This window comes from Aquarana catesbeiana, linkage group LG07, assembly GCF_042186555.1.
Source record: "Aquarana catesbeiana isolate 2022-GZ linkage group LG07, ASM4218655v1, whole genome shotgun sequence".
Taxonomy (NCBI): Eukaryota; Metazoa; Chordata; class Amphibia; order Anura; family Ranidae; genus Aquarana; species Aquarana catesbeiana.
Window position 1 is genome coordinate 138,481,841 of NC_133330.1, and position 27,326 is coordinate 138,509,166.

The window sequence follows — 27,326 nt, forward strand, 5'->3', positions numbered from 1 at the left end:
TTAAGGAACTGGCGAGCCTTAAATGAATGCGCAGTTCCCTCCTCCCAGTCTATGTCTGGATAATTAAAATCCCCCATTATGATAACACTTCCCATCCTTGCTGCTAATCCAATTTGTGATAGGAGATCCGTCTCCACTTCCTCCCTCAGGTTAGGGGGCCTATAGCATACTCCCAGTATTATTTTCCCCTTAGCTTCTGTAAGGAAAATGGCTGCACTTTGGTTCACTTGGTTCACTATATATATTTTTGATAATAGGCCTGAACATTTTTTTTGTTTTACAAGATAGGTGAAACGCTTTTTTATGTAAGGCTTTGACAATGTTTAAGTGGAAATTTTATTGAGCGAGCTGTCTGCAAAAACATAAGGTTTGCGGTGACAAATCTTGTGAATATGTACGGGAACAAGTTAGAACATCCCACCGCAAGTCTGGGCCTAATGCCAAACGGCACCTTATCGAAAGTATCTTAAAAGGTTATTTCTATATTACACCCTTTTCTCGGAATTAAGCTAAGACAAATATATTTCGATAAGGAAATTTGGGGTATTTTTTGTTAGGTACTTTTTAAGCACGTCATTTAGCAGAAATATCATTGTCTTTTTTATATATGCCATATACCATGTAACTTGTGATACTTGTATTCTTGTGATTGGATAAGCTAAGGGACCGCCCCTTGGTTTGCCCCCTAATGATGTATAATGAATTGTTGTCATATATAACATGAGAGAAAAAGATAAAGGTTCATATTATCGATATCCAACTTAATTGTGTGGTGTCGTTCATATCACTCATTTTTCCAATCGATTGAAGAGGCCTTCTTGGTGTCCGAGTCCAGCTCGAGCTCAAGGAAAAGGTTTGGGGGCGCACTTGACCAGTTGACCCATACCCTCTCAGATGGTACCAGAAGTGGGGTACATATTCTGATGTCCGGTGGTCAAGTCAAAGCCAAAAGAATTTTGGCCAAAGCCAAAAAGGTAAGGTCTCTTTAAATTTCTTTTGCAAGGTGGTTTTCTTGTGCTTGACCGGACTTCAGAATATGTAAGGTCGGATCTGGTAAGGTCAAGTAGCTCGTCAAAATATAATAGGAAAATAATTGTATAAGTGTCCCCGCTAGGTTGGCCGGGACTGGTAGAATATTGTAAATATTTTACTAAGAAATAGGACTGGACATCAAGAACGTCTATGTTGTATTGAGTTATGTCTGATAAACTTAAGGTGGCCACCAAAAGTGAGAGGTTTCACGCAGGACGCTGCGATAATTGTAGTCTTGGATTGTTGTTTGTGTATGAAGGATCTAAGGCAATCTTGAAAGTAACTTGCCCAGGTGGTTACGTTCATAGAATTGGAAAGGGACCTTATTTTGAAGGAGGAGATCCAAAGGTTTGGACTCTGAGGTTTAACATTCATAATCAGGTTCCTTTAAGACCAAATCTGACAGTAGGTGGTGTCAAAAGTCTAATTGAACATTTCTTTAAGCAATCTTATACTGTTTGTCCTAATTCATTGTTGGTCTGTGATCACAGAGATTTGTATAAATAATGGGAAATCAATTGGAAAAGGCAAGTTCTGGTGGTAAGTCAGAACAACCCACCCCAATTGATTTCGTGTCTGGAAACTGTGGAAAATATTATACTGATCCATTTTGGGCACATGTACTAAAATGGGCACATAGTCTGCAAATTTCGGGATTAACTCCCTATGGCCCTTGTAGCCAGAATGATTGGGAAGAAGTTACTAAAATGTGTGGGCAACACAAACAGTATAATTATCCACCGTTTCCTTCTAACAATGATTATATGAAAGAATGTTATAAAATATGGTCTAAAGCACTAAAGGACTATAAAAAGAAATTCCCACAGACTATATACAAAAACCCCTTACATATTCCCACAGCACCTGATCCACTTGTAGGCATTCCAAAGCCTTGTAATCCTTTTTTATGATTCCTATTCTGCCCCACCTCCTTATGTTTTTCCAAAAATTGACCAACCCAAGGAGGAACCTGATAAACCTGAAACCCCCAGGGAAACAATTGACCCAGACAACGCTGAAACCCCCCTAGAAACAATTAAACTAGTGAATTATGAGACCCCCATAGAAACAAATAAAACAGATAAACAGAAAAAGAAATTATATCCCTCCCTAGAATTAACATTGGGGGGGATTATTGGCGATAGCTGAGGACAAGGGTACTCATTGGTTAGAAGAACAAGAAAATAAGAGACTAGCAATTAAAGAATATGTTAAAACCATGGATAAGCTGTCCGAAACAGTAGACAAACACCTAGAAATAGCTAGAACTAAGGTAGAAGATAAGAAACAAAGAAAGAAACGAAAGGACAGAATAAGTGAGTTAATAAGAAACTCAGAGAAGATATTACAGGAAATAGACGCAGAAGGTCAAATGATTACTCGAGCGGCAAGACAGAAATATCAGGAGGTAATGAGCAAACATGGGGCAGACGAGAGTGACAGTGAATTGACAAAAGAATTAGAGTCTTCAGAGGACGAGGACAGTCATACATTAAAATCATTAAAAAAGTCACAGAAACACAAAAAGCACTCGAGGAAGCAGACACGGCATCGTCCTCCACTGTAATAACAGAGACCAGTGCCCTTCTAGCTGAGCCTAAGGAAACATTGCAAACCCAAACCCCCGAAAATAGTGGTAAGTTTCCACTCATCACCATGGGCAATACTCAAGTGCAGATTCCTCTTCCCTTGGGAACAATTAAGGAAATAAAAGACACATGCCCCAAGCCCAGTAAGGACCCTAAACAAGCAGTCAATTTTTTAAAACGGTATTGTTTAGGGGGTAGAATGTCTTCCGAAGATCTACAAATTATAATTAATGCCGTAGACCCTGACAGCACAGCAGAAATAAAAATAGAGGACTGGGTGGAAAATAGTAAATTATACCAACCAGGAGAGGATTGGGACACCTTTTGGGCAGCACTGTTGGCTGCCTGGAGGACGGCTTATAGACCTGAAACGCCGATCAATGATCTAATCTCCTGTAAACAGTTGCAGGGGGAATCTTTTCATTCCTTTGTCATACGATTGTATAAGATTTATACATCCTGTGGAATAGAAAGTGACCCCTTGTTTGTCAGTACAGTAATGAACAATGGGGACCCCAAGTCGGCCCAAATTATAAAACTGGTAAATACTAAATGGGCAACACAGTCAGCAAAAACATTTATGGAAGACATACAAACAAGGGCGACATCTGGTGTCTTTAATTCAAAAGGAGGACTCTTTACAATAGTGGAGTACTCTGCCATAAAACAAGAAGTCACACCGATGTGTACTTCTCTTCCAATGCCCACTTATGCATACAGACAACAATACCAAAACAGAGATAATATTCAACAAACTGACCAGGGTTGTTTCAATTGTGGGGACCTATCACATTGGAAATCAGACTGCCCACATAGGAGAGGATACAGACCCAGACGAGGTAATGGCCCACCTCAAAGGGGACGGGGTAGAGGATACAATCCAGACAGGACACATAGTCAGACTAGACCAAACCCTAGAAATGACCAACCCAAACAAACACCAATACCCCGCAGAGGGTCCAAATGAATTGGCCAGGTAATTCTGGACATTCAAACAATAACCCATTTAGACAATAGGGATGCCCAGAGCAGGTTCCAGCCCTGGTACTTCACATGTTTACAGATCATTGGAAAATCTTACCACAAGTGACCCTTAAGATCAAGGGTCAAGTGGTCAACCTGATGCTCGATTCAGGGGCCACGACAAGTTGCCTAAACAATGAGAAATTTTTATGTGAAGATTGTACGGAGGGTTGCTCTATAGGGATCAATGGAACTGATGTGGTACACAAAATTACACCTCTCCTAGAGGTCTGTGACTTGGAGAACAGAGTGTTAACCAAATCTAGGTTTGCAATATTACCACAATGTCCCCTATGCCTAATGGGCAGGGACCTAATGTCTAAACTGAAACTGAATATAACTTGTACAGCAGAAGGAGGGATTATTGCCAAATCCCCTCACTGTGATTTACAGATGCCAAAAAGACAAGATTTTCTGTGTTACTTCATGTCAGTTCCTACATACTTAGAAACACATCCCATCTGGGCAAAGTCCAAAACTGATGTAGGACACATACCTTGTACACCATATGTACCCACCTTCAAACCAGACACAGAACCCACATTCCAGAAACAATACCCTTTGCCAAAAGAAAAGATCATGGGACTTCAGCCTCTGATAGGAGAATACCTAAGATTAGGTATTCTAAGGGCTATAATTAGTCCCTGGAACACACCAGTTAATCCAGTAAGAAATTCTAACGGGGAATGGAGGATGGTGCAGGATCTTAGGGTAGTCAACAAAAGTATACAACCCTTACCCCCACTAGTGGCAGACATTTCAGGGATATTCATCAATATTCCTGCACGGTCCTCCATATACACAGTACTAGACCTGTCAAACGCATTTTTCAGTATAGAAGTGCATGAGGACTTCCAAGACATCTTTTCTTTCACATGGTCCACCAAACAGGCCATTGGCCAGCAACTAACCTGGACCAGGCTTCCGCAAGGTTATGTGGACAGTCCGGCCGCCTTCTCAATGGTGCTTAAAGCCACCTTGGATGACTGGGTCCCCCCAATGAAATCCACACTCTTGCAGTATGTTGATGATCTACTGATATGTAGTGAAAGCAGGGCACAATGTGAGGTCGATTCCGAGAGTCTAATGTCGCACCTAGCACTCAAGGGTCACCTGGCTTCGAGAAAGAAGATTCAGTGGGCCCAAGAGCAGGTAAAGTACCTGGGGTGCGTCATTGCAGAGGGAACACGGATGGTGTCTCCAAAACGGGTCGAAGCCCTCACTTGTCTCGGCCCACCAAAGGACAAAGCGTTACTATTGTCCTTCCTAGGTTCAATAGTATACTGCAGGCAGTGGATACCTGATTGTTCCTACTATGACTCTCTGCTAAGGCAGGCTACAACAGCACAGGCACCAAAGCTGATCACATACACCCCAGAAATGACTGAAGCCTTTCAAATTCTTTTGAAATCACTAGCCTCGGCTCCGGCCCTCGGCTTGCCAAATTATGAAAAGCCCTATGCCCTATACTGTGTGGTCAGGGGTCATGCCTTTGCTGCAGTTCTAGCCCAAATGCATGGCACCCACTACCGCCCCGTAGCCTACATCTCAAAAAAACTACCAGTGACAGTCCAAGGGATGCCGGGCTGCTTGCAAGCACTGGCAGCCTGTGCAATGACTGTAAAAGAAGCACAAAAGATCACTTTAGGGACTCCAACCACCCTATACACATCACACAGTGTCCTCCATTTGTTACAAAACATGAACACCCAACACATGACTACGCAACGTTCATCAGGGTATGAAATCATTCTTACAAACACGCACAACTTAACTGTCAAAAGCTGTGCTGAAGTAACACCGGCAATCAAACTCTTACACGCTCTGCTAAAACTCCCAGTCTCTCCCCAAGACTGTCATGACTGTACACAAGAACTTCTCACTGTCACAGCACCTCGAAGAGATCTCACTGATCTGCCTAATCCAGACTACCCTAACGTCTTTATAGATGGTAGCTGCACACGTCCAGCAGACAATCAATACAAGACAGGCTATTCGGTGGTAATGCTACCGGATCTCATTCTAGAAGATGGTTACCTTACTGGCGCAACCTCCGCACAACAAGCTGAGCTGTATGCACTCACCAGGGCATGTTTAATACACAATGGAAAAAAGGTGAACATTTACACAGACAGCAGGTACGCATTCGGGGTCGCGCACGATTATTGTATGATCTGGTTTAGGCGTGGATTCCGCACCGCAGATAACAAAAAAATAAATAACAGTGGTTATGTGTACGATCTAATTAATGCAATACAACAGCCCGATAAATTAAACATTATCAAAGTTAAGGGACATGCCACTGACGGATCCCTAGAGTCACAGGGAAACGCTCTAGTAGACAGAGTAGCAAAAGCTGCAGCAGAAAGACAGCCACAACCACATGACACAAAGCTCCTATTATTCCAGAATGACTTTAACACCCCTCGTTCCAACACACATCTGCACTCTTGCAAAAACAGGCATCGGCTGATGACCTGGACTACTGGAGCGATTCAGGTCTGACCAGAAACCCTACAGGTCTCTGGACAAACAAGGAGGGAGTCATAGGGATACCTAGAGCAGCAGCGCCCCTATTGCTCTCTTATCTCCACGGCCCAGGACATATAGGACCCAGACCACTCTTAAAAAAGTATGAAGACTGTTTTAGCACACGCAAGGCATATGAATTAGTACAACAGCTTGTCTCCTCCTGTCTGACTTGTGCTCAGAACAATGTTCAAGGCCCCCAACATGGGAAACATGGACATTTGCCACCACCATTAGGCCCACTACAAGACTTACAGATAGACTTCACACATATGCCCAGGCAGAGAGGTAATCTCAAATATTTGTGCGTGATGGTGGACAAATTTTCAATTTGGCCAGAGGCAATACCCGTTACAGGAGAAACCGCAGGCATTGCACCCCGGTGTCTGATCAATCATTGGATCAGTCGATACGGACTTCCTACCACCATATACTCTGACCAAGGTCCAGCATTTACTTTAAAACTGGTGAAAGAATTGACAAGGGTATTAGGGATACAGTGGAAGCTACACATCCCATACCACCCACAGAGTTCAGGGGTAGTGGAAAGAATGAATAGAACGATCAAGGACAAATTAAAAAAGGCTACTAACGGTACCATGAAGGACTGGCTAAAATACCTGCCAGGGGTCCTCTTCCAGATAAGAACTACCCCCCACAGTAGGACAGGCTTATCCCCATATGAAATACTAATGGGAAGGCTGGCCCAAAAGAAAGCAATTGAGGGAGAGGAGGTTAATCTTTATTCCTTACAGGAAGAGCACGTGAAACATCTGGTAAGTAGCCTTACTGAAAACTATGACAAGGTAGCTGTCACTTTTCCTCCTCTTTCCACAGAACCTACACACCCCTTCATACCCGGTGACAGAGTCTTGATAAAGCAGCTTGCAGCAAGGAAGGTACCAGGGCCCATCTACCAAGGACCATTTGAAGTACTCAAAGCAACCCGAACTGCCATCCTCACAGACCAAGGACCACAATGGATCCACGCATCAAGGATAAAGAAAGCACCAAGCCTGGAAGCAAGCCAAGGACCACGAAATAAAAAGAAACCAAGCCTAGAAGCAAGCCAAGGACCACAAAAGAAAGAGACATTGAACTCAAACCCCTGCCCAAGCCCTCTACTATCTCCACCCGAAAGCCCCCCAATCCCCCCCAAAGGCCCCCCAACCCCCCCCCCAATCCCTAGAGATCTTAAGCAATCCCTCTGCAGCACCCTCCCTGGAGGACTTGGGAGCCCTAGAAACCATAAGCAAACCCCCTGCAGCACCCTCCCTAGAGGACTCAGGAGCCCCAGAGACCTTAGACCTAATGACATTCGAGTAGTAGATGTTCAGGTATTTCCCCCAGGTTCCCAGGACCCACCTGAACAGCTTTGGAAATGTACCACTCAAATAATTTTAGTCTTTGCCATCCTGGTTACTTTTAAGATTATTCTGATAACTACCTTTGTATGTTGGATGACTAACAGTTGTAATTTTCAGCTCCCCTCTAATTATACTAACCGTACTCGGCGAGGTTTTATGGGAAATTCTATTTATCCCTGCTGCACTCAGATAGCTGGTCAGATGTCCAAAGCCCAATCTCAAGCCATTACGGGGTATCATATTCAAAGGAAGGATGGGAATTGTCACATAGCAGCCATTGTCTTTACAGCCAAATATAAGGGAGTAGAAAGGACTTGGTGTATGAATCCCAATCATAAACCAAGTCAGAGCCTGGTGTCCAAGTTTAAAAAGGCCAAACTCAGAGATATAGGAATCAGCCAAGTTATTCAAAATAAAAGATCAAACTACGCTCCCTTTACACCATTAAATGATACTAGTATGAAAAAGGCCCCCAAATCAGAATTCCAATTTCTAGAATCCAGAAGGGAACTCCTAAGACCAGACTTTAGAAGTATTAATAATGGGGCACAGCTAGATCCTGAAACTTATTCAGTACCAGACTCAATTCCTCATCATTTCATAATGATGCATGCTTTCGCAAGAAAGCAGAATTACTCAGAATGCTGGATTTGTTCCCATATGGGAACTGGCCAACACTCAGTTCCGATGGTTGGAAGGCCAGTTACCCTAGAACAGCTGCTAAACATCACTCAACCCATTCCCCCTGAGAGCATCACAACCAATAGTAAACCCCTTCTCTTTACAGGATACACAAGGAGTCCACAATTTTGTTTTCTTAATGGAGCAGGTAAAGACTTGTATAACGGTAGATTTTGCAGAGACACAGTAGTAAATTTTACACTGGTGGATTTGGGGCTCGTAGCCAATGGGACACTAGATATAGAGGGACTGCTCACACACAACATAACAGACCCTGATGAACGCATTGGGAACATGTCCTCCTACAGTATTTCAAATTGTATGAAAGGGAATAGCTCGGTCACAGAATCTTAGCTCATCAGCACACATATGAATAGTTCATGGATGGAGGAGCGGGAGGATGAGGCACCCTCCATAGGGGACTGGATGTGCCTAGTGGGATTAAGGTTCAACCTACATTCATCTGGGGATGTACCCACCCCTCATATGCCCCACGGATGGATGGTGTGCTGCGGTCTTTGGTGCCACACTACCATCCCATACCCCCTCGATAGAAAGACCTCAGGATGGTGCACCCTGGTAGAAATGATTCCTTTTATGGGTGCTACTCCAGGGGACTCCCCTGTTGAGATGATACCAGCCCATGGTCATTTAGAGTTTGGGAGGCACAAAAGAGAGGTCACAACCTGGTGGGACAAGGTATTCGCTTCCATGGGAGGGGCAGGCATGTACAATGCACTAACAAAAGTAGATGAGTTTGGGGAACTAGTAGATTCCTGGATGAATAAAACATCAGCTGATGTGGGCTTCATCAATGAGGAATTGAGGAAAATCCTGTTGGAACAAGAAATAATCAAACAGCGTCAAGAGAGGATGATGATGGTACTGACAGGACTATGTGATGTGACAGGGGATAAAAGCCTGTGTTGCACATATATGAACAACTTAACCAAACCCAGTGAAGATTTAGAGGTACCAGACTATTATGATATAATTAAAAGGACACCAGGAGGAGAGAGCAAAGTTGCAGACACAAATGAGGAGACTGGGAGACTCTTGGAACCCACTCTCAGGAATTGGGGGATGGTTCGGATCATTTTGGGATAGTGTAATGGGTTTCTTTAAAAAGGCAGGCATGATATTGATCATGATAGTACTCCTGGGTATCGCCATTTATGCCACTATCAAATTCCTATTTTATATTACTAGTAAAGTCACTAACATTTCAGCAAAAATTAAACCGGACTCTGAGCTCAAGGAAACTATGGCCATGTTCTACATTGACCCCCTCTACATTGAGCCAGAGGAAGCCACAGCTATGTTCTACACAGAACCTGGTTCTCCAAACATTAGGAAATTGATGATCAGGGAGAATGAAATCCTCCCTGATCAAATGAGGGATTGTAAGGAAAATGGCTGCACTTTGGTTCACTTGGTTCACTATATATATTTTTGATAATAGGCCTGAACATTTTTTTTGTTTTACAAGATAGGTGAAACGCTTTTTTATGCAAGGCTTTGACAATGTTTAAGTGGAAATTTTATTGAGCGAGCTGTCTGCAAAAACATAAGGTTTGCGGTGACAAATCTTGTGAATATGTACGGGAACAAGTTAGAACATCCCAACGCAAGTCTGGGCCTAATGCCAAACGGCACCTTATCGAAAGTATCTTAAAAGGTTATTTCTATATTACACCCTTTTCTCGGAATTAAGCTAAGACAAATATATTTCGATAAGGAAATTTGGGGTATTTTTTGTTAGGTACTTTTTAAGCACGTCATTTAGCAGAAATATCATTGTCTTTTTTATATATGCCATATACCATGTAACTTGTGATACTTGTATTCTTGTGATTGGATAAGCTAAGGGACCGCCCCTTGATTTGCCCCTAATGATGTATAATGAATTGTTGTCATATATAACATGAGATAAAGGTTCATATTATCGATATCCAACTTAATTGTGTGGTGTCGTTCATATCACTCATTTTTCCAATCGATTGAAGAGGCCTTCTTGGTGTCTGAGTCCAGCTCGAGCGCAAGGAAAAGGTTTGGGGGCGCACTTGACCAGTTGACCAGTTGACCCATACCCTCTCAGCTTCATCCCTTTGAAGCTCTACCCATAAGGATTCCACCTCCTCTCTAGCTCCCTCAGTGATGTCATCTCTCACATTCGCTTGTACATTATTCTTGATATATAGGCATACCCCTCCCCCTTTTTTACCCTCTCTATCCTTGCGGTATAGGGTATACCCTTGATTTGTCCGCCATGCTCCTGGCATTGGTGAACATGCCACATAGTTTAGACCGGTCGCATATTGTCCTCGTATTGGGTGTTTCGAGATTGCAACTAGGACTTGCTACTATACTCACCTTGTGTTTTTGTGCTTTGGTTAACCTACCACTAATGCCCCCAATACTACCCTCTGGAATATCTTCCGCGCTGGCTATCTCTGGACCCCCCCCCCCCCTTCGCCTAGTTTAAAAACCCCTCTAACTTTTTGGCCATCTTCATTCCCAGCAGATCTGCACCCTCCTCATTTAGGTGCAGTCCGTCCCTTCTATAGTACCGGTTACCGACTGAGAAGTCGGCCCAGTCCTCCAGGAACCCAAACCCCTCCTTACTACACCAGCTCTTCAGCCACTTGTTTACTTCCCTAATCTCCCTCTGCCTTTCTGGTGTGGCTCGATGTACCGGTAGCATTCCTGAGAATACTACCTTGGAGGTCCTTTTCCTCAATTTAGCTCCTAAGTCCCTGAAATTGTTCTTTAGGACACTCCATCTGCCTCTGACTTTGTCATTGGTGCCAACGTGCACCATGACAGCCGGGTCTTCCCCAGCCCCTCCCAGTAATCTGTCCACAAGATCCGTGATGTGCCGAACCCAAGCGCCCGGTAGACAACATACTGTTCGGCGCTTCAGGTCTTGGCTACAGATTGCCCTCTCTGTCCTTCTAAGAATTGAGTCCCCTACCACCAGAATCTGTCTTTCCTTTCCCTTTGCTGCCCCCTCACTCTCACAGGAGGAGTTCTTCCCCTGGCAGCTAGGAGAGTCCCTCAGCTCCAGCAGTGCTGGTCCCTGACTGGTTTCACCAATGTCACTCAATGGAGCATACTTATTGGGATGCTCCAGTCCTGGATCGGCCTCCCTGGCACTTCCCTCTACCCCTCCTGACTGTCACCCATCTACTCTTTGCTAGTGCCTGCACCTCTTTTTCTCCACCCACCTCTGTGCTGGCCCCTGCCGGCCCCTGCCGTGTACGTTCCTGGCTCTCCTTTAGTATGGAGGGACTTCTCAGTGCTGACAGTTGCTTCCCCAGATTCAGAACCTGGGCTTACAGGGAAACAATGTGCTTACATTTTGCACAGCAGTATTCGCCCTCGATCGGATGATCAAGGAACGCATACATGCAGCAAGATGTACAAAGAGTCGCCTCTCCACACCCGCTGGGCATTGTACCTATTAAATTTAGTGAGGATTTGGGGATTTTACCCTGTCCAAATTACCTAACAGCTAGCTTCCTGGCACTAATACTCAAGACAATACACAGATACACAACAAGACAATACCCAGGTACTCACAGACCTACGTGCAATCACAGAACAGTCGCAGACCTACTTGCACTCGCAATACTCAGGTATACAATACACAAGTACTAACGATCCACACACACTACTCAGAAAACACTCAGGCACTCACACTACACAGGTACTATGACCCCTGTTATAACCTCCTGTTTTAAACTCTGGTTTTTAACTCACCACTTATACCAGTTCCACACAGAGTTCCACAGCCTCAGATTGAGCAGGCTCAGAATGAGTCCTACACACAGTTATATAGGCACCTGTGAGCAATTAACCACCCCCCTTAACCACTTGACGACCGCCTCACGCCGATTTACGTCAGCAAGGTGGCACGGACAGGCAAAATCACGTACATATACGTGATTTGCCTTCCGCGGGTGGGGGGTCCGATCGTCTTTTGTCCAGCGGTGATCAGAGGTGAGGGGGAGGCCATCCGTTCGTGGCCCCCCCCTCGCGATCGCCGCCGGCCAATCAGATCACTTCCTTTGCTGCTGTATGCTAAACAAAGCAAGGGAAATTATGTCATCTCTCCTCGGCTCGGTATTCCGTTGCAGCGCCGAGGAGAGAAGACTTCACTGTGAGTGCACCAACACTACACAACACAGTAGAACATGCCAGGCACACAAAACACCCCGATCCCCCCCCAATCACCCCCCCCCTCCCTGTCACAAACTGACACCAGCAGTTTTTTTTTTTTTTTTTTTTTCTGATTACTGCATTGGTGTCAGTTTGTGACAGTTACAGTGTTGGGACAGTGAATATTAGCCCCCTGTAGGTCTAGGATACCCCCCTAATAAAGTTTTAACCCCTTGATCACCCCCCCATCACCAGTGTCGCTAAGCGATCATTTTTCTGATCACTGTATTAGTGTCGCTGATGACGCTAGTTAGGGACCTAAATATTTAGGTTCGCCGTCAGCGTTTTATAGCGTCAGGGACCCCCATATACTACCTAATAAATGTTTTAACCCCTTGATGGCCCCCTAGTTAACCCTTTCACCACTGATCACTGTATAAGTGTTACAGGTGACGCTGGTTAGTTTGTTTATTTTTTTTTAGTGTCAGGGCACCCGCCGTTTATTACCGAATAAAGGTTTAGCCCCCTGATCGCCCGGTGGTGATATGCGTCGCCCCAGGCAGCGTCAGATTAGCGCCAGTACCGCTAACACCCACGCACGCAGCATACGCCTCCCTTAGTGGTATAGTATCTGATCGGATCAATATCTGATCCGATCAGATCTATACTAGCGTCCCCAGCAGTTTAGGGTTCCCAAAAACACAGTGTTAGCAGGATCAGCCCAGATACCTGCTAGCACCTGCGTTTTGCCCCTCCGCCCGGCCCACCCAAGTGCAGTATCGATCGATCACTGTCACTTAAACACTAAACGCATAACTGCAGCGTTCGCAGAGTCAGGCCTGATCCCTGCGATCACTAACATTTTTTTAGTAGCATTTTGGTGAACTGGCAAGCACCATCCCCAGGCAGCGTCAGGTTAGCGCCAGTAGCGCTAACACCCACGCATGCACCATACACCTCCCTTAGTGGTATAGTATCTGATCGGTTCAATATCTGATCCGATCAGATCTATACTAGCGTCCCCAGCAGTTTAGGGTTCCCAAAAACGCAGCGTTAGCGGGATCAGCCCAGATACCTGCTAGCACCTGCATTTTGCCCCTCCGCCCGGCCCAGCCCACCCAAGTGCAGTATCGATCGATCACTGTCACTTACAAAACACTAAACGCATAACTGCAGTGTTCGCAGAGTCAGGCCTGATCCCTGCGATCGCTAACAGTTTTTTTGGTAGCTTTTTATTGAACTGGCAAGCGCCAGCGGCCTAGTACACCCTGGTCGTAGTCAAACCAGCACTGCAGTAACACTTGGTGACGTGGCGAGTCCCATAAGTGCAGTTCAAGCTGGTGAGGTGGCAAGCACAAGTAGTGTCCCGCTGCCACCAAAAAGACAAACACAGGCCCGTTGTGCCCATAGTGCCCTTCCTGCTGCATTCGCCAATCCTAATTGGGGACCCACCACTTCTGCAGCGCCCGTACTTCCCCCATTCACATCCCCAACCAAATGCAGTCGGCTGCATGAGAGGCATTTTCTTTATGTCCTCCCGAGTACCCCTACCCAACGAACCCCCAAAAAAGATGTCGTGTCTGCAGCAAGCGCGAATATAGGCGTGACACCCTCTGTTATTGTCCCTCCTGTCCTGACAATCCTGGTCTTTGCATTGGTGAATGTTTTGAACGCTACCATTCATTAGTTGAGTATTAGCGTAGGGTACAGCATTGCACAGACTAGGCACACTTTCACAGGGTCTCCCAAGATGCCATCGCATTTTGAGAGACCCGAACCTGGAACCGGTTACCGTTATAAAAGTTAGTTACAAAAAAAGTGTAAAAAAAAAAAAATATATATAAAATAAAAAAAAATAGTTGTTGTTTTATTGTTCTCTCTCTCTCTCTATTCTCTCTCTCTCTTGTTCTGCTCTTTTTTACTGTATTCTATTCTGCAATGTTTTATTGTTATTATGTTTTATCACGTTTGCTTTTCAGGTATGCAATTTTTTATACTTTACCGTTTACTGTGCTTTATTGTTAACCATTTTTTTGTCTTCAGGTACGCCATTCACAACTTTGAATGGTTATACCAGAATGATGCCTGCAGGTTTAGGTATCATCTTGGTATCATTCTTTTCAGCCAGCGGTCGGCTTTCATGTAAAAGCAATCCTAGCGGCTAATTAGCCTCTAGACTGCTTTTACAAGCCGTGGGAGGGAATGCCCCCCCCCCCACCGTCTTCCGTGTTTTTCTCTGGCTCTCCTGTCTCAACAGGGAACCTGAGAATAGAGCCGGTGATTCAGCCAGCTGACCATAGAGCTGATCAGAGACCAGAGTGGCTCCAAACATCTCTATGGCCTAAGAAACCGGAAGCTACGAGCATTTTATGACTTAGATTTCGGCAGATGTAAATAGCGCCATTGGGAAATTGGGGAAGCATTTTATCACACCGATCTTGGTGTCATCAGATGCTTTGAGGGCAGAGGAGAGATCTAGGGTCTAATAGACCCCAATTTTTTCAAAAAAGAGTACCTGTCACTACCTATTGCTATCATAGGGGATATTTACATTCCCCGAGATAACAATAAAAATGATTAAAAAAAAAAAAAAAAAAAATGAAAGGAACAGTTTAAAAATAAGATAAAAAAGCAAAAAAATAATAAAGAAAAAAAAAAAAAAAAAAAGCACCCCTGTCGCCCCCTGCTCTCGCGCTAAGGCGAACGCAAGCGGCGGTCTGTCGTCAAACGTAAACAGCAATTGCACCATGCATGTGAGGTATCGCCGCGAAGGTCAGATCGAGGGCAGTCATTTTTGCAGTAGACCTCCTCTGTAAATCTAAAGTGGTAACCTGTAAAGGCTTTTAAAAATGTATTTATTTTGTTGCCACTGCACGTTTGTGCGCAATTTTAAAGCATGTCATGTTTGGTATCCATGTACTCGGCCTAAGATCATCTTTTTTATTTCATCAAACATTTGGGCAATATAGTGTGTTTTAGTGCATTAAAATTTAAAAAAGTGTGTTTTTTCCCCAAAAAATGCGTTTGAAAAATCGCTGCGCAAATACTGTGTGAAAAAAAAATGAAACACCCACCATTTTAATCTGCAGGGCATTTGCTTTAAAAAAAATATATAATGTTTGGGGGTTCAAAGTAATTTTTTTGCAAAAAAAAAATAACTTTTTCATGTAAACAAAAAGTGTCAGAAAGGGCTTTGTCTTCAAGTGGTTAGAAGAGTTGGTGATGTGTGACATAAGCTTCTAAATGTTGTGCATAAAATGCCAGGACAGTTCAAAACCCGCCCAAATGACCCCATTTTGGAAAGTAGACACCCCAAGCTATTTGCTGAGAGGCATGTCGAGTCCATGGAATATTTTATATTGCGACACAAGTTGCGGGAAAGAGACAAATTTTTTTTTTTTTTTTTTGCACAAAGTTGTCACTAAATGATATATTGCTCAAACATGCCATGGGAATATGTGAAATTACACCCCAAAATACATTCTGCTGCTTCTCCTAAGTACGGGGATACCACATGTGTGAGACTTTTTGGGAGCCTAGCCGCGTATGGGACCCCGAAAACCAAGCACCGCCTTCAGGCTTTCTAAGGGCGTGAATTTTTGATTTCACTCTTCACTGCCTATCACAGTTTCGGAGGCCATGGAAAGCCCAGGTGGCACAAAACCCCCCCAAATGACCCCATTTTGGAAAGTAGACACCCCAAGCTATTTGCTGAGAGGTATAGTGAGTATTTTGCAGACCTCACTTTTTGTCACAAAGTTTTGAAAATTGAAAAAAGAAAAAAAAAAAAAAAAAAAAAGTTTTTTCTTGTCTTTCTTCATTTTCAAAAACAAATGAGAGCTGCAAAATACTCACCATGCCTCTCCGCAAATAGCTTGGGGTGTCTACTTTCCAAAATGGGGTCATTTGGGGGGGGGTTTGTGCCACCTGGGCATTCCATGGCCTCCGAAACTGTGATAGGCAGTGAAGAGTGAAATCAAAAATTTTCACCCTTAGAAATCCTGAAGGCGGTGCTTGGTTTTCGGGGCCCCGTACGCGGCTAGGCTCCCAAAAAGTCCCACACATGTGGTATCCCCATACTCAGGAGAAGCAGCTAAATGTATTTTGGGGTGCAATTCCACATATGCCCATGGCCTGTGTGAGCAATATATCATTTAGTGACAACTTTGTGCAAAAAAAAAAAAAAAGTGTCACTTTCCCGCAACTTGTGTCAAAATATAAAATATTCCATGGACTCAATATGCCTCTCAGCAAATAGCTTGGGGTGTCTACTTTCCAAAATGGGGTCATTTGGGGGGGTTTTGTGCCACCTGGGCATTCCATGGCCTCCGAAACTGCGATAGGCAGTGAAGAGTGAAATCAAAAATTTACACCCTTAGAAATCCTGAAGGCGGTGCTTGGTTTTCGGGGCCCCGTGCGTGGCTAAGCTCCCAAAAAGTCCCACACATGTGGTATCCCCATACTCAGGAGAAGCAGCTGAATGTATTTTGGGGTGCAATTCCACATAGGCCCATGGCCTGTGTGAGCAATATATCATTTAGTGACAACTTTTTGTAAATATTTTTTTTTTTTTTTTTGTCATTATTCAATCACTTGGGACAAAAAAAAATAAATATTCAATGGGTTCAACATGCCTCTCAGCAATTTCCTTGCGGTGTCTACTTTCCAAAATGGGGTCATTTGGGGGGGTTTTGTACTGCCCTGCCATTTTAGCACCTCAAGAAAGGACATAGGCAGTCATAAACTAAAAGCTGTGTAAATTACAGAAAGTGTACCCTAGTTTGTAGACGCTATAACTTTTGCACAAACCAATAAATATATGCTTATTGACATTTTTTTTACCAAAGACATGTGGCCGAATACATTTTGGCCTAAATGTATGACTAAAATTTAGTTTATTGGATTTTTTTTATAACAAAAAGTAGAAAATATCATTTTTTTTCAAAATTTTCGGTCTTTTTCCGTTTATAGCGCAAAAAATAAAAACTGCAGAGGTGATCAAATACCATCAAAAGAAAGCTCTATTTGTGGGAAGAAAAGGACGCAAATTTCGTTTGGGTACAGCATTGCATGACCGCGCAATTAGCAGTTAAAGCGACGCAGTGCCAAATTGGAAAAAGACCTCTGGTCCTTAGGCAGCATAATGGTCCGGGGCTCAAGTGGTTAATTGATAGCCTGAAGGAACCAGAGAAAAAAAAAGCTATTTAAAAAGTGACAGAAAAAGGTGATTGAAAAACTAAAAGGAAAAGCCCCAAAAATGCAACCCAGCAAACAAAAAGCAAGACTTGTTCACTCTAACTCTGGTTTTTAACTCACCACTTATACCAGTTCCACTTACACAGAGTTCCACAGCCTCAGACTGAGCAGCAAAACTCATGCAGAGCCGAACGGAAAGATGACTCTTGTTTATTTCTTGAACCTAATTAGGTTGGACTTGATGGACTTGTGTCTTTTTTCAATCTCACCTACTATGTAACCTGATTCCTCAGAGTGCTGATTTTTCTTGCTGGTAGGAACACCCTTGCTTGTACTGTGTCTAGCACTAGACCCAGATATTCCAGTTTCTGAACTCCAAAGCTGACTTTTTGTAATTTAGAATCCAGCCTAGTTTTTTTAGAAAACGAACTGCGAGAACCACATTTTTCTTTAAGTATTGCATCAATTGCTCCCTGAGCAAGAGGTCGTCTAGATAACCTAACACCGAAAACCCTTGAGATCTTAGCAGGCCCAAGACTGGAGCCAGAACTTTTGTAAATACCCAAGGCGCTGTAGCAAGCCAGAAGGGCAGAACCACAAATTGAAAGTGGCGACCTTCTATCTCAAAACGTAGAAACCTCTAATGAGGTTGAAAAATCGGCACATGTAGTAATAAGCTCTGCATGGTTTGAGATTACCAGGTCCAACAGAGCTTCATTCCAAGTTGGGGCCTCAATAAACTGGACCATAAAATTGTCCTGTACTAGGTTTATAAATTTTTGCCCTTTAACTGTCTCAGCAGTGCCATTACTCCAGTCAATTTCTGGGTAGTTAAAATCCTCCATTATTATCACGTCCCAGCCCTTGCAGCCCTTTCCATCTGTGCAAGGAGCTGAGTCTCCACCTCCTCGAGTATAAGCCGAGGGGGGCACTTTCAGCACAAAAAAAAAAAAAAGTGCTGAAAAACTCAGCTTATACAGTAATCATTTTAAATATAATGCACAATACTGGTAAACTTACTTAATATGTAATTATAATGTCTTATATTGCCTCCAGCTTCTCTATGTTCAGATGCTCATCTTCCCTGCACAGTGCTCCTAAAGTGATTGTAAATGTTGGATTTATTTTTTAAAAACAACAAAAATGTCATACTTACCTGAAGAAATATCTTCACAAGAATTCTAAATCAGCAAAGCTGGGAGAGACTTCCTACCTTCTTAGGACACCATGCAGGTTTGGTAAGGGAGGGGTTACAGCCTACTGGCTTCTTAGGCGGCAGTATAAAACATGGTATGGAATAAATATAGAAGTGGTCTGTCCCTCCGTGAAGGACAGAAAAACGTTGTCTGTAATGCTGAACACCCAAGAATAAGAATATTGCGAATAGGGACATTTTTGAAAATAAAAAGCAGCACATTTGGATTTAAAAGACTGTTTTACCTTTGACCCAGCATCCAAGGCAGACCATACCTTTTTTTCATTCAACTAGCAGGTCGAACGAAAAAAAAAAAAAATTGCCAATTCCCCCATCCACACACTCGAGGTTGATGAGGGAATCAGTCCTGCAGCACTACTGTGTTGTGTTGAGAATACAACAATTAGTGTTGCAGGATATAACTGGCAGCACTGATTATTTGGGAAAAACCCAACAGATCAACTTGTGTACAACCAGCTAGTCCATACATGGATCGAAATTTGGTCGGTCCCTGCTGAACTAGACAAATTTTGATCCATGTATGGATGGCTATATTCCAGAAGTAGATGCTAAAGCCAGATAGTGCCTGAACAATGATGTCTCTATTCTCTGGCAAGAAAAGTGAGGATTACTGTTATTTTTTGTGAAAAGAAATAAATTGTCTGTAAGCATAACCATAAACATAAGCACATTTCTAAAAGAGCTGTGATTCAAGTGATTATCAGCCTTTCTTAAACCTGTGGTATTAAGATTTTGGCTATTGTTTGTGGTGCACTCCAAAAATGTAGGAAACTGGGTGGTTTATACGTTAAAATCTTAAATAAGAACTAAACACGCTTTTCCTTTTGGATCCAAAGACGGCACCATTTTAGCCTCTATTTAGATCTGCAGCTACCCTGCTGCTGCACATTTGATTAGCTATGACACCAGTCATTTGAGGGCTTGGAAGTTTGGTTGAGAGCTTGCATAAGCACACTGGCAACTGTCAGTTGTCACCAGGTATATGCCTTGAATGTGCCATACACTGTGCATGAGCTAGTAAGCAGAATGGAAACACTGCAGAAAACATATTTGCTATTGTATATGGATTTAATAACATTTATTGAACATTTCCAGCTTTCTTTTGGGAAACAGTTACAGTAGAACTAAACCCACGCTTTTTAACTACAATAAAACAATCATCATACCTCCAGTAGAGTTATTGCCCCTGTAAAGTCACGTTGAGCCAGCAAATCATCCAGTTTGGGAACTTTCTTTGCTTTTTTATTTTGTTTATCAGCCTGCTGTAGATCACCGCCAACAGCTGGTTTAGCCCGTGACAGCATCTGAAATTAAACCAACCATCTCTTGTTAAATAATAGTAGTTTTTTGTTAACATACACATCTACATTATTACTATGTAGTAATCCCTTATTTTGGTTGTGGTGATTAGGGAGAACCTGAAGTGCTAGGGAAAACCACAGCATTGTTGTGAGATGAATTACCTGTTTTGTCTGACATGCATTATCACATATTTGAACAGAGAATACATATAGAAGCAGACAAAACTGTTACCAGCCCCTAAAGGATTTGCACAAGGGATATACTGGGAGGTTCAGCTAATGCAATGCTTTAAGCTAGCCATACACATCTTGGATTTCATTAAGAATTAGCTGAAACTCAAGCAGTGGGTGGCCCTATCAGCACTAACCAATTTAACAAACTTAAGGGGCAGGTGGAAAATTGTCTACTGAACATTGATGGCATCCTATCAGATGCGGTCATACTTCAGGTATTCAGCCACAGGCTCTGAAACTGTCAATTACAGTACAAGTACAATTACCAGCAGGTGCAAAAGAGCATTGATGGGGGAATCTATTAGATTTCTCTTGCTCAGAGATAAATCAAGATAAATCTATGTGTATATGGAGATATGTTAATATGTGAATATGTGAATATGTTAAAGTATTACTAAACCCACAACAGTAAAATCTGTCTGTATATGCAGCATAGAATGCTTGTTATACTCACTGTGAAACTTAATGGGTTAATCCTCTGCATTGTCTAAAAAAGGCTGTTTTATCCTGTATGCAAAGATCCTCCCCCTCCTGCAAGGTCTATCTGGGGAAAGCCAGCTAACACAGGCAGGGTAGCCAACCTGCACATGCTCACTTGTGTATTTTATGCTGGAGAGAACATTTACTTGTTCTCAGAGATAGCCAGGTCACATATTGGCATCACACATGTGGGCGTGTATACAGGCTGCAGTGGAAATCTCCTCCTACCTGAACTCTCAGCACTGGAGAAACTGTTATAATCTAACCGTGATATACAGATCAGCCAAAAAAGGTATATAGTAACAGTATTTTAATGTAAAAAGAAGATTTATAAGCTGTGGAGGCGCGGATGAACTATTTTGATATTACTGGGCTTAGTAAAAAACTTTAAAAGCGAGAGGAAGACCAGGAAAATCTCAACATGAACAATAAATAACTGCCATTAACCACTTGGGGACTAGCCTTTTTTCTGACACTTTTTGTTTAGTAAGTAAAAATCAGTATTTTTGGCTAGAAAATTACTTAGAACCCCCAAACATTATGTTTTTTTTTTTAGCAGAGTCCCTAGAGGAAAAAAAAAATTCTACCTGTAAAATCCTTTTCTTGAAGTACATCACAAGATACAGAGCAACCATAATAATGACTATTTGGGTTATACGCCGCCTACTGGTGGATGGACACTGGCAGATAGTCAAACAGGAAGTCCACCCCTATATAACCCCCTCCTACACAGTTAGGACCTCAGTTTTGTAGCAAAGCAATGAATACCCCAAAAGGATGGGGAGGGGCCTCTGTGTCCCGTGATGTACTCCAAGAAAAGGATTTTACAGGTAAGTATGATGGAAAAATCTTAACTTCTTTATCGTACATCACGTGACACAGAGCAACCATAAGAATGACTATATGGAATGTCCTAAAGCAATGCCCTTGAGGGGGGATACACAATCACAGAATCTGCCACTGGAGAAGGACTCCTTCTGCCGCCCAAAACATACTGTGGCCAAGCAGTATCCTTTGTGGCTTTGATATCCATCTGGTAAAATTCTGTGAATGAGTGAACAAAAGACCATGTAATGGCCTTAAATCCCGAGCCACTGACACTTGATGGCGGATGGTCCAACATGCCCCCACACATCTGATAGCGAGCACTTTTTACCAAAAAAAGGGGTGGGGGGCCTTGCCCTTTCAAGCCACAGGTTCAAATAATTAACTGGCAAATCAAATGAAAATATAGTTAACTTGGATGCCTCCTGCCCATCCTGGGCTCTACTGGCAGCACAAACCAGGATTCCTGACTTGTACCAACAAATCAAGTAATTCTGACCACCAGAACTACCTCCAGAGTATGCAGTGATCCAACTCCTGCCAAGTGAGGATCAGAAAAGAAGACAAAACTTGACAAAGTCTTGATTTAAGTGAAAACTAGACACCATTCTAGGCAAAAAAATAGATGAAGACGCAACATCACCTTATGATGTGAGACCAAAAACGGCTCCTTGCATGAAAGAGCCGCCAACTCTAACACTCCACTTAGTGAAGTGATAGCCACCAAAGAAGCCACTTTCTGAGATAAAGGACAAACAGAATCCCTCAATTGGTTCAAAAAGTGGCCTCTGCAAGGACAATTAAGGTCAAATTCAAGTCCCAAGGACACAAGAATGGCCCATCAGGCGGGACCGTCTACGTTACACTTTGTATGAAGAATGAATCAAGGAGTTGGAAACGATGGCGTCTGGAAAAAAAATGTAAAGGGACAAACCCTAACCGTTAACGGTACTTAAGGCCAATCTCCTTTCCCCTACCAATTGGAGAAAGAAAGAGAAAATCTCCCACTCACATATTTCTGTGGATGCCACTTCCTGGCTTGACCCCAGGCAAAAATAATAGTCCTGTAATTAAAGTTCCCTGAAGCTGGCTACCAGGGGCTCAACAGTGCTGAGTTACAGGACTCAAGACGCTGGACTGGAAGTGTCCCAGGAGCAACCCCCGCAAGACTCGTTATGTCAGTGTACCAAGCCCTCCTGGGCTAATTCGGCTAGTATTGCTATCGGTGTTACCCCCTTCTGAATTCTTCGCAAAAGATGTGGCAGAAGTGGAAACAGAGGGAAAGCGTCAAATAAGGGAGAACTGGTCCCTAAGGCATTACCAGTGCATCTACCCCTATTGCCAGTGGGACCCTCGTCCCAGACACAACCTGTCGCAACTTGTAGAACTTGGAATCTAGTAGATTCACCTGCAGAGTTCCCCCTGCCACTATCCTATACCTGGAATATGCACTGACAATAGAGACAGTACTTGTGCTGTCCCAAACAGAATGTGGTTCACCACCCTGTGCCGCATGACTCCTGGTGCCGCCCTGGTGGTTTATAGAGATAGATATATAGAGATATATATACACACATATACCTGCAGAGGCTTTTCCGGATAGAACCTAGAACTGGTTTGTACCATAATCTAGAGCAAGGCGTACTATCCAAAAGCTCCAAGATATTTATGGGCAGTATACTGAACTGTAGCCACCCTCAGACCAAACGGAGAAACATCAGTGGTTATTAATTTCCAATACCTGAAAGGAAGAATTTAACCTTTCTAGATTCCGAACCATCAACCACCAATCTTTAGCTGTGCAACAATCCGGTAACAGAGCCCTTCGGCAATCCAATGCCTGGATCTTCAGGTTCCAGAGAATGATCCTTTACCAAGAACTGGTGTAGGACTGTATATAAAGGAACGTGCTTCGACCTAGATACAGCTTCCTACTGCAAAACGTATCGAAGAAAAATCTGGACCAACTGCGTCCTGAGCAAAGTTTGACACCCCCTGCGTCTTTAGCAAGTCCAGAACCAGAGCTAGGAGCTTTGTGAACCTCAGAAGCTGTGGCCAGCCCGAAGGATGATCACAAAAAAGAAAACAGACGACGTTCCCTTGCAATTACAGAAATCTTTGAAGAGGCTGGAAAGAACCCGGCACATGAAACTGTGTGTCTCCTGATGATTATGGGCTCCGCAATCTACCTCTTGCAGAGAGGTTATCAATGAACAGACCGAGCCTAACTGAAAAAGAAGAATGCCCATCAGATTGAGATCTTAAGGATAGACCTCATGTCCCTATTCAGTTTTGAAGCTACTGCCATTTAAATTGTTTTACAATAATTAGCCCATAACTTTTGCTCCAAGACCCAACGCAAGGCCAAGACTGACCCGACTAAGGAAGGAGCGAACCACCTCAGAGACTGCTCTAAAATCTTATGGTCTGAGATACACTCAAACAGGGCAACGTCAGATGACTCCCTCACTTAGGAGGGAAACCTGGGCAGTCTCCCATTCAAGTACTAACCAGGCTTGACCCGTGATCAGGCACCACAGTGGCTCAGATCACCCTGATGCCATTGGTCCAACAGGAGATGTGAACATTGCCAGACCACTGAACCTGAGGGAAGTGTACCTGCCTCACCCTTCTAAGTCATTTAGCTAGTCTAACAGATACATAATAAAAGGACTATTAGACAAACTAATACGCAGTTCCACAAGGATGCATTTCCAATGAGTACCCTTCACATCCGTGCGTCTTCAAGTCAACCTCAGTGACCTCAAAGCAGCCCCTGCACCACTCTGGTCTGACCTTGGCACGACTTGGAGGTCCATCGACCTCAGAATTACACAGGCACTGCTTCACGTCGCTGCAAAATGGCATTAAAGTTGCAGCCAAAATGCATGACTTTCAAATCGCACAAGTGTGAAAAGGGAGGCCAAAACTAAGCTCCTGCAGACCCAATGCATGCTATTCTGGAGACAACTCCTCAAGTGCACCGATGCCATGGTCTTCCAAACATGTGCTTATGCCACATGCATGGATGCAACACCTATGCAAAACATGTGTTTATTCAAGCATGCATTTAGGCAACATGCTTACAAGCATGTATACTATGCTGCACTTGGCCCCATACTAGTTTTTACTAGTTTAGCACATATGTATGCCACACAGCCTTTTCCTGCTTCAGCCTAAAAGTAAGCTCCTGCAGCCCAAATGCACATTATTCTGAAGTTTGCAAATATGCACCTGTTCAACTGCACCAGGCCCCATACTATTTTTGTGCCAAATGCACAGCATTCTGGAGAGCCAACACTTTAAAGTGCACTGCTAGGGGTGTATCAACTTACAGTTGTACAGGCCCCCCGGATTAGGCAGTAAGTATGCAGTATATAATCATGACTTGTCTGGCCACACATTTCTCCCATAATAAATACTCACACTTCACTAGCATCCATGGGCTGATGTTATGCCTCAAGAGGCCATGCTGAAGCTGTGACACATGGCTTAACATGGCTGCCCTTCCACACCCTGCCTAACCTGCAGCAAACCTGAGCCCTCTAGTGGCTGGAGGAGAAATAGCAGCCCACACGACTAAGAAGTACACATGTTTAAACAGCACACTGCCCCCAGTGGCCACTGGGAGAACAGACAGTCAGATCTCTAAAAAACAGAAGAAGAAGAAGAACAAGAACAAGAAGAAGTGCAATAATGCTGACTTACAGGTCCCGCTGCAGGACTCTGAACATAACAGGAGTCCAATCTTCACCCATCACGGTGAGCTTTGTCCTATAAGACCTCCAGGGACTGGGTCCCCCTTAATGTAGGGTCCACTGGACCTGTATAGCACCCTGTAGGAAAGCACCCTGCACAAAGTTCTATTACGCAGGGTCCAGCGCTGTAAGGCTGCATTACAGGCAATTAGAATCGTAATATAAAAAAGGAACTGCGCTGGCCCAAAAAAATACAATTGTGTGAATATTATAGCAAGTAGCAGCTAGCACACAGACAAACCAAGTCACAACAGATATATATAAAATAAGTGCAGCGCTAAACCATAACCGTAAAACATATAAATACCAAAAAAATAACACATATGAAAATGTGCGTGATATGGTAATTAACAGTAAAGTGAATCAACATACGTGATATAATAACTAATGATAAAGTGAAATGCCACAGAGATTACTGAAGTATGTATAAATGTCTGTGATATCATATGTTAAACTCTGTAACCAGAGTCCATAAATAAAGATGAAAAGAGTCTCCTCGAACAGTGAAAGTTCTTAGACACTAGGTGTTGACTTGAACCCTAACCACACAGGAACCACAGGTAATGCGTCATAAACATCTAAAGTTGGACACTCTTACCAGATGTAGTGGGACATATCTGCCATATGGCAGTACGTCTGACAGAGCCTGTGGAGGTGGTCTCCCGTGGAATCCAGCAGATTATCCCTTCGATCCTGGTCTTGGATGGGTAGGATGTGTCCTTTGAGTCGCAGTCACCGACAGCCCGGATGGTCCCAGATGGCAACTATCCCCTCACTGTCACACTCTCCCACATCGGATGGATTCAAAAAGTCAGAGGCAGTCAGATCGTATGTGGAATCATGGAGAAAAAAGAAAAAGGGGGCTCCACATGGCATAGGTCAAAAAGTAAAAGGGTTTTATTGTATAAAAAACCTTACAAGGTAAAAAAAGTGATCACTACATAAAATAATGGCAACGTGGGAAGCAAACGCCCTACGCGTTTTGACTGAAAAGCCTTCAACTGGGGCATTAAACAACCTCCCCACATTGCCCCAATATATAAACTGCAAACATCATGTCAAGATAATTAGGTCCGCCCCCATCATGGCGGGACCGGAAGTACATTGTTTAATGTTATAATCATGATAAACAAGTTTTATATAATGTTATTTGCACCTACAATGACATAAATCGTCAGGTTGTATCTGGGGGAATAAACCTTGGGGTTAAACTGGAATAAACACCATGGAGGGGGCCCCGAACGTCGAATCGCCGAGTAGGCTTGCGTTCCAAGCCTCACCTCCACAGTGACTGTCCCGGTGATGTAAGCGGCTTGCGTTCCAAGCCTGTCAGACCCGTGACCCGGAAGGAGACAGCAGCCGGCGAACAGTGCGCCGCTGACGTCTCACGTAAGCAACCTCCGAGGGCATGCGCTGTAGGTCCTAGGCGTAACCAGGGAAACGGATGTGTGTTGACGGCGGATACGCCGCTAGCATCCACCCTCCAATCCCACAGGACGTACGCTCACAGCCTACTGTGTGAAGGGGAGGAGCGGCCGCTCCCATATTAACCACATCTGACCCCAGGATAGGTCAGATCACTCAGGGGCGAACTAAGAGGTTGGCCACCCCCCATCCTGTCATCTAGAGGATACAAAACTAGTAGCCCTGGCAACACCAGATGACAACAGCGGAATAGCTCCATAATAATGGTAACTTGAGGATTATATGGAACAGTTGAACACTAATGACAGAAACATCTCTTTATGTTTTGAGGTCAGCTCTGAGACAATACATTTTTTGGACCTTGAGGTGTCCATAATCAATAGACAACTGGTGCTTAAAACGTTTTTCAAGCCCACTGATCGGAACGGGTATATCCCGACGGATAGTTGCCATCACCAACAGTGGCTGAAAGCGGTTCCGAAGGGACAATTCCTCAGGTTGCGACGTAA

General features: G+C 43.6%; 1 protein-coding gene across 6 annotated transcripts in view; it reads right to left on the reverse strand.

Annotated features, from left to right (window-relative positions):
- The window catches only part of IFT56 (intraflagellar transport 56), a 1,103,321-nt gene that overhangs the window by 976,063 nt on the left and 99,932 nt on the right, over positions 1-27,326 (reverse strand). For 5 of the 6 annotated variants that reach the window (XR_012235287.1, XM_073592705.1, XM_073592704.1 and 2 more), the window contains exon 2: positions 19,961-20,098. Coding sequence is in view for 4 of the 6 variants with exons in the window: in XM_073592705.1 (XP_073448806.1) it covers positions 19,961-20,098 (138 nt within the window). In the remaining 2 variants the exon portion in view is untranslated. Of the gene's footprint in view, positions 1-19,960; positions 20,099-27,326 lie in introns of those variants that run through there. The other variant, XM_073592706.1, reaches the window with a different exon arrangement.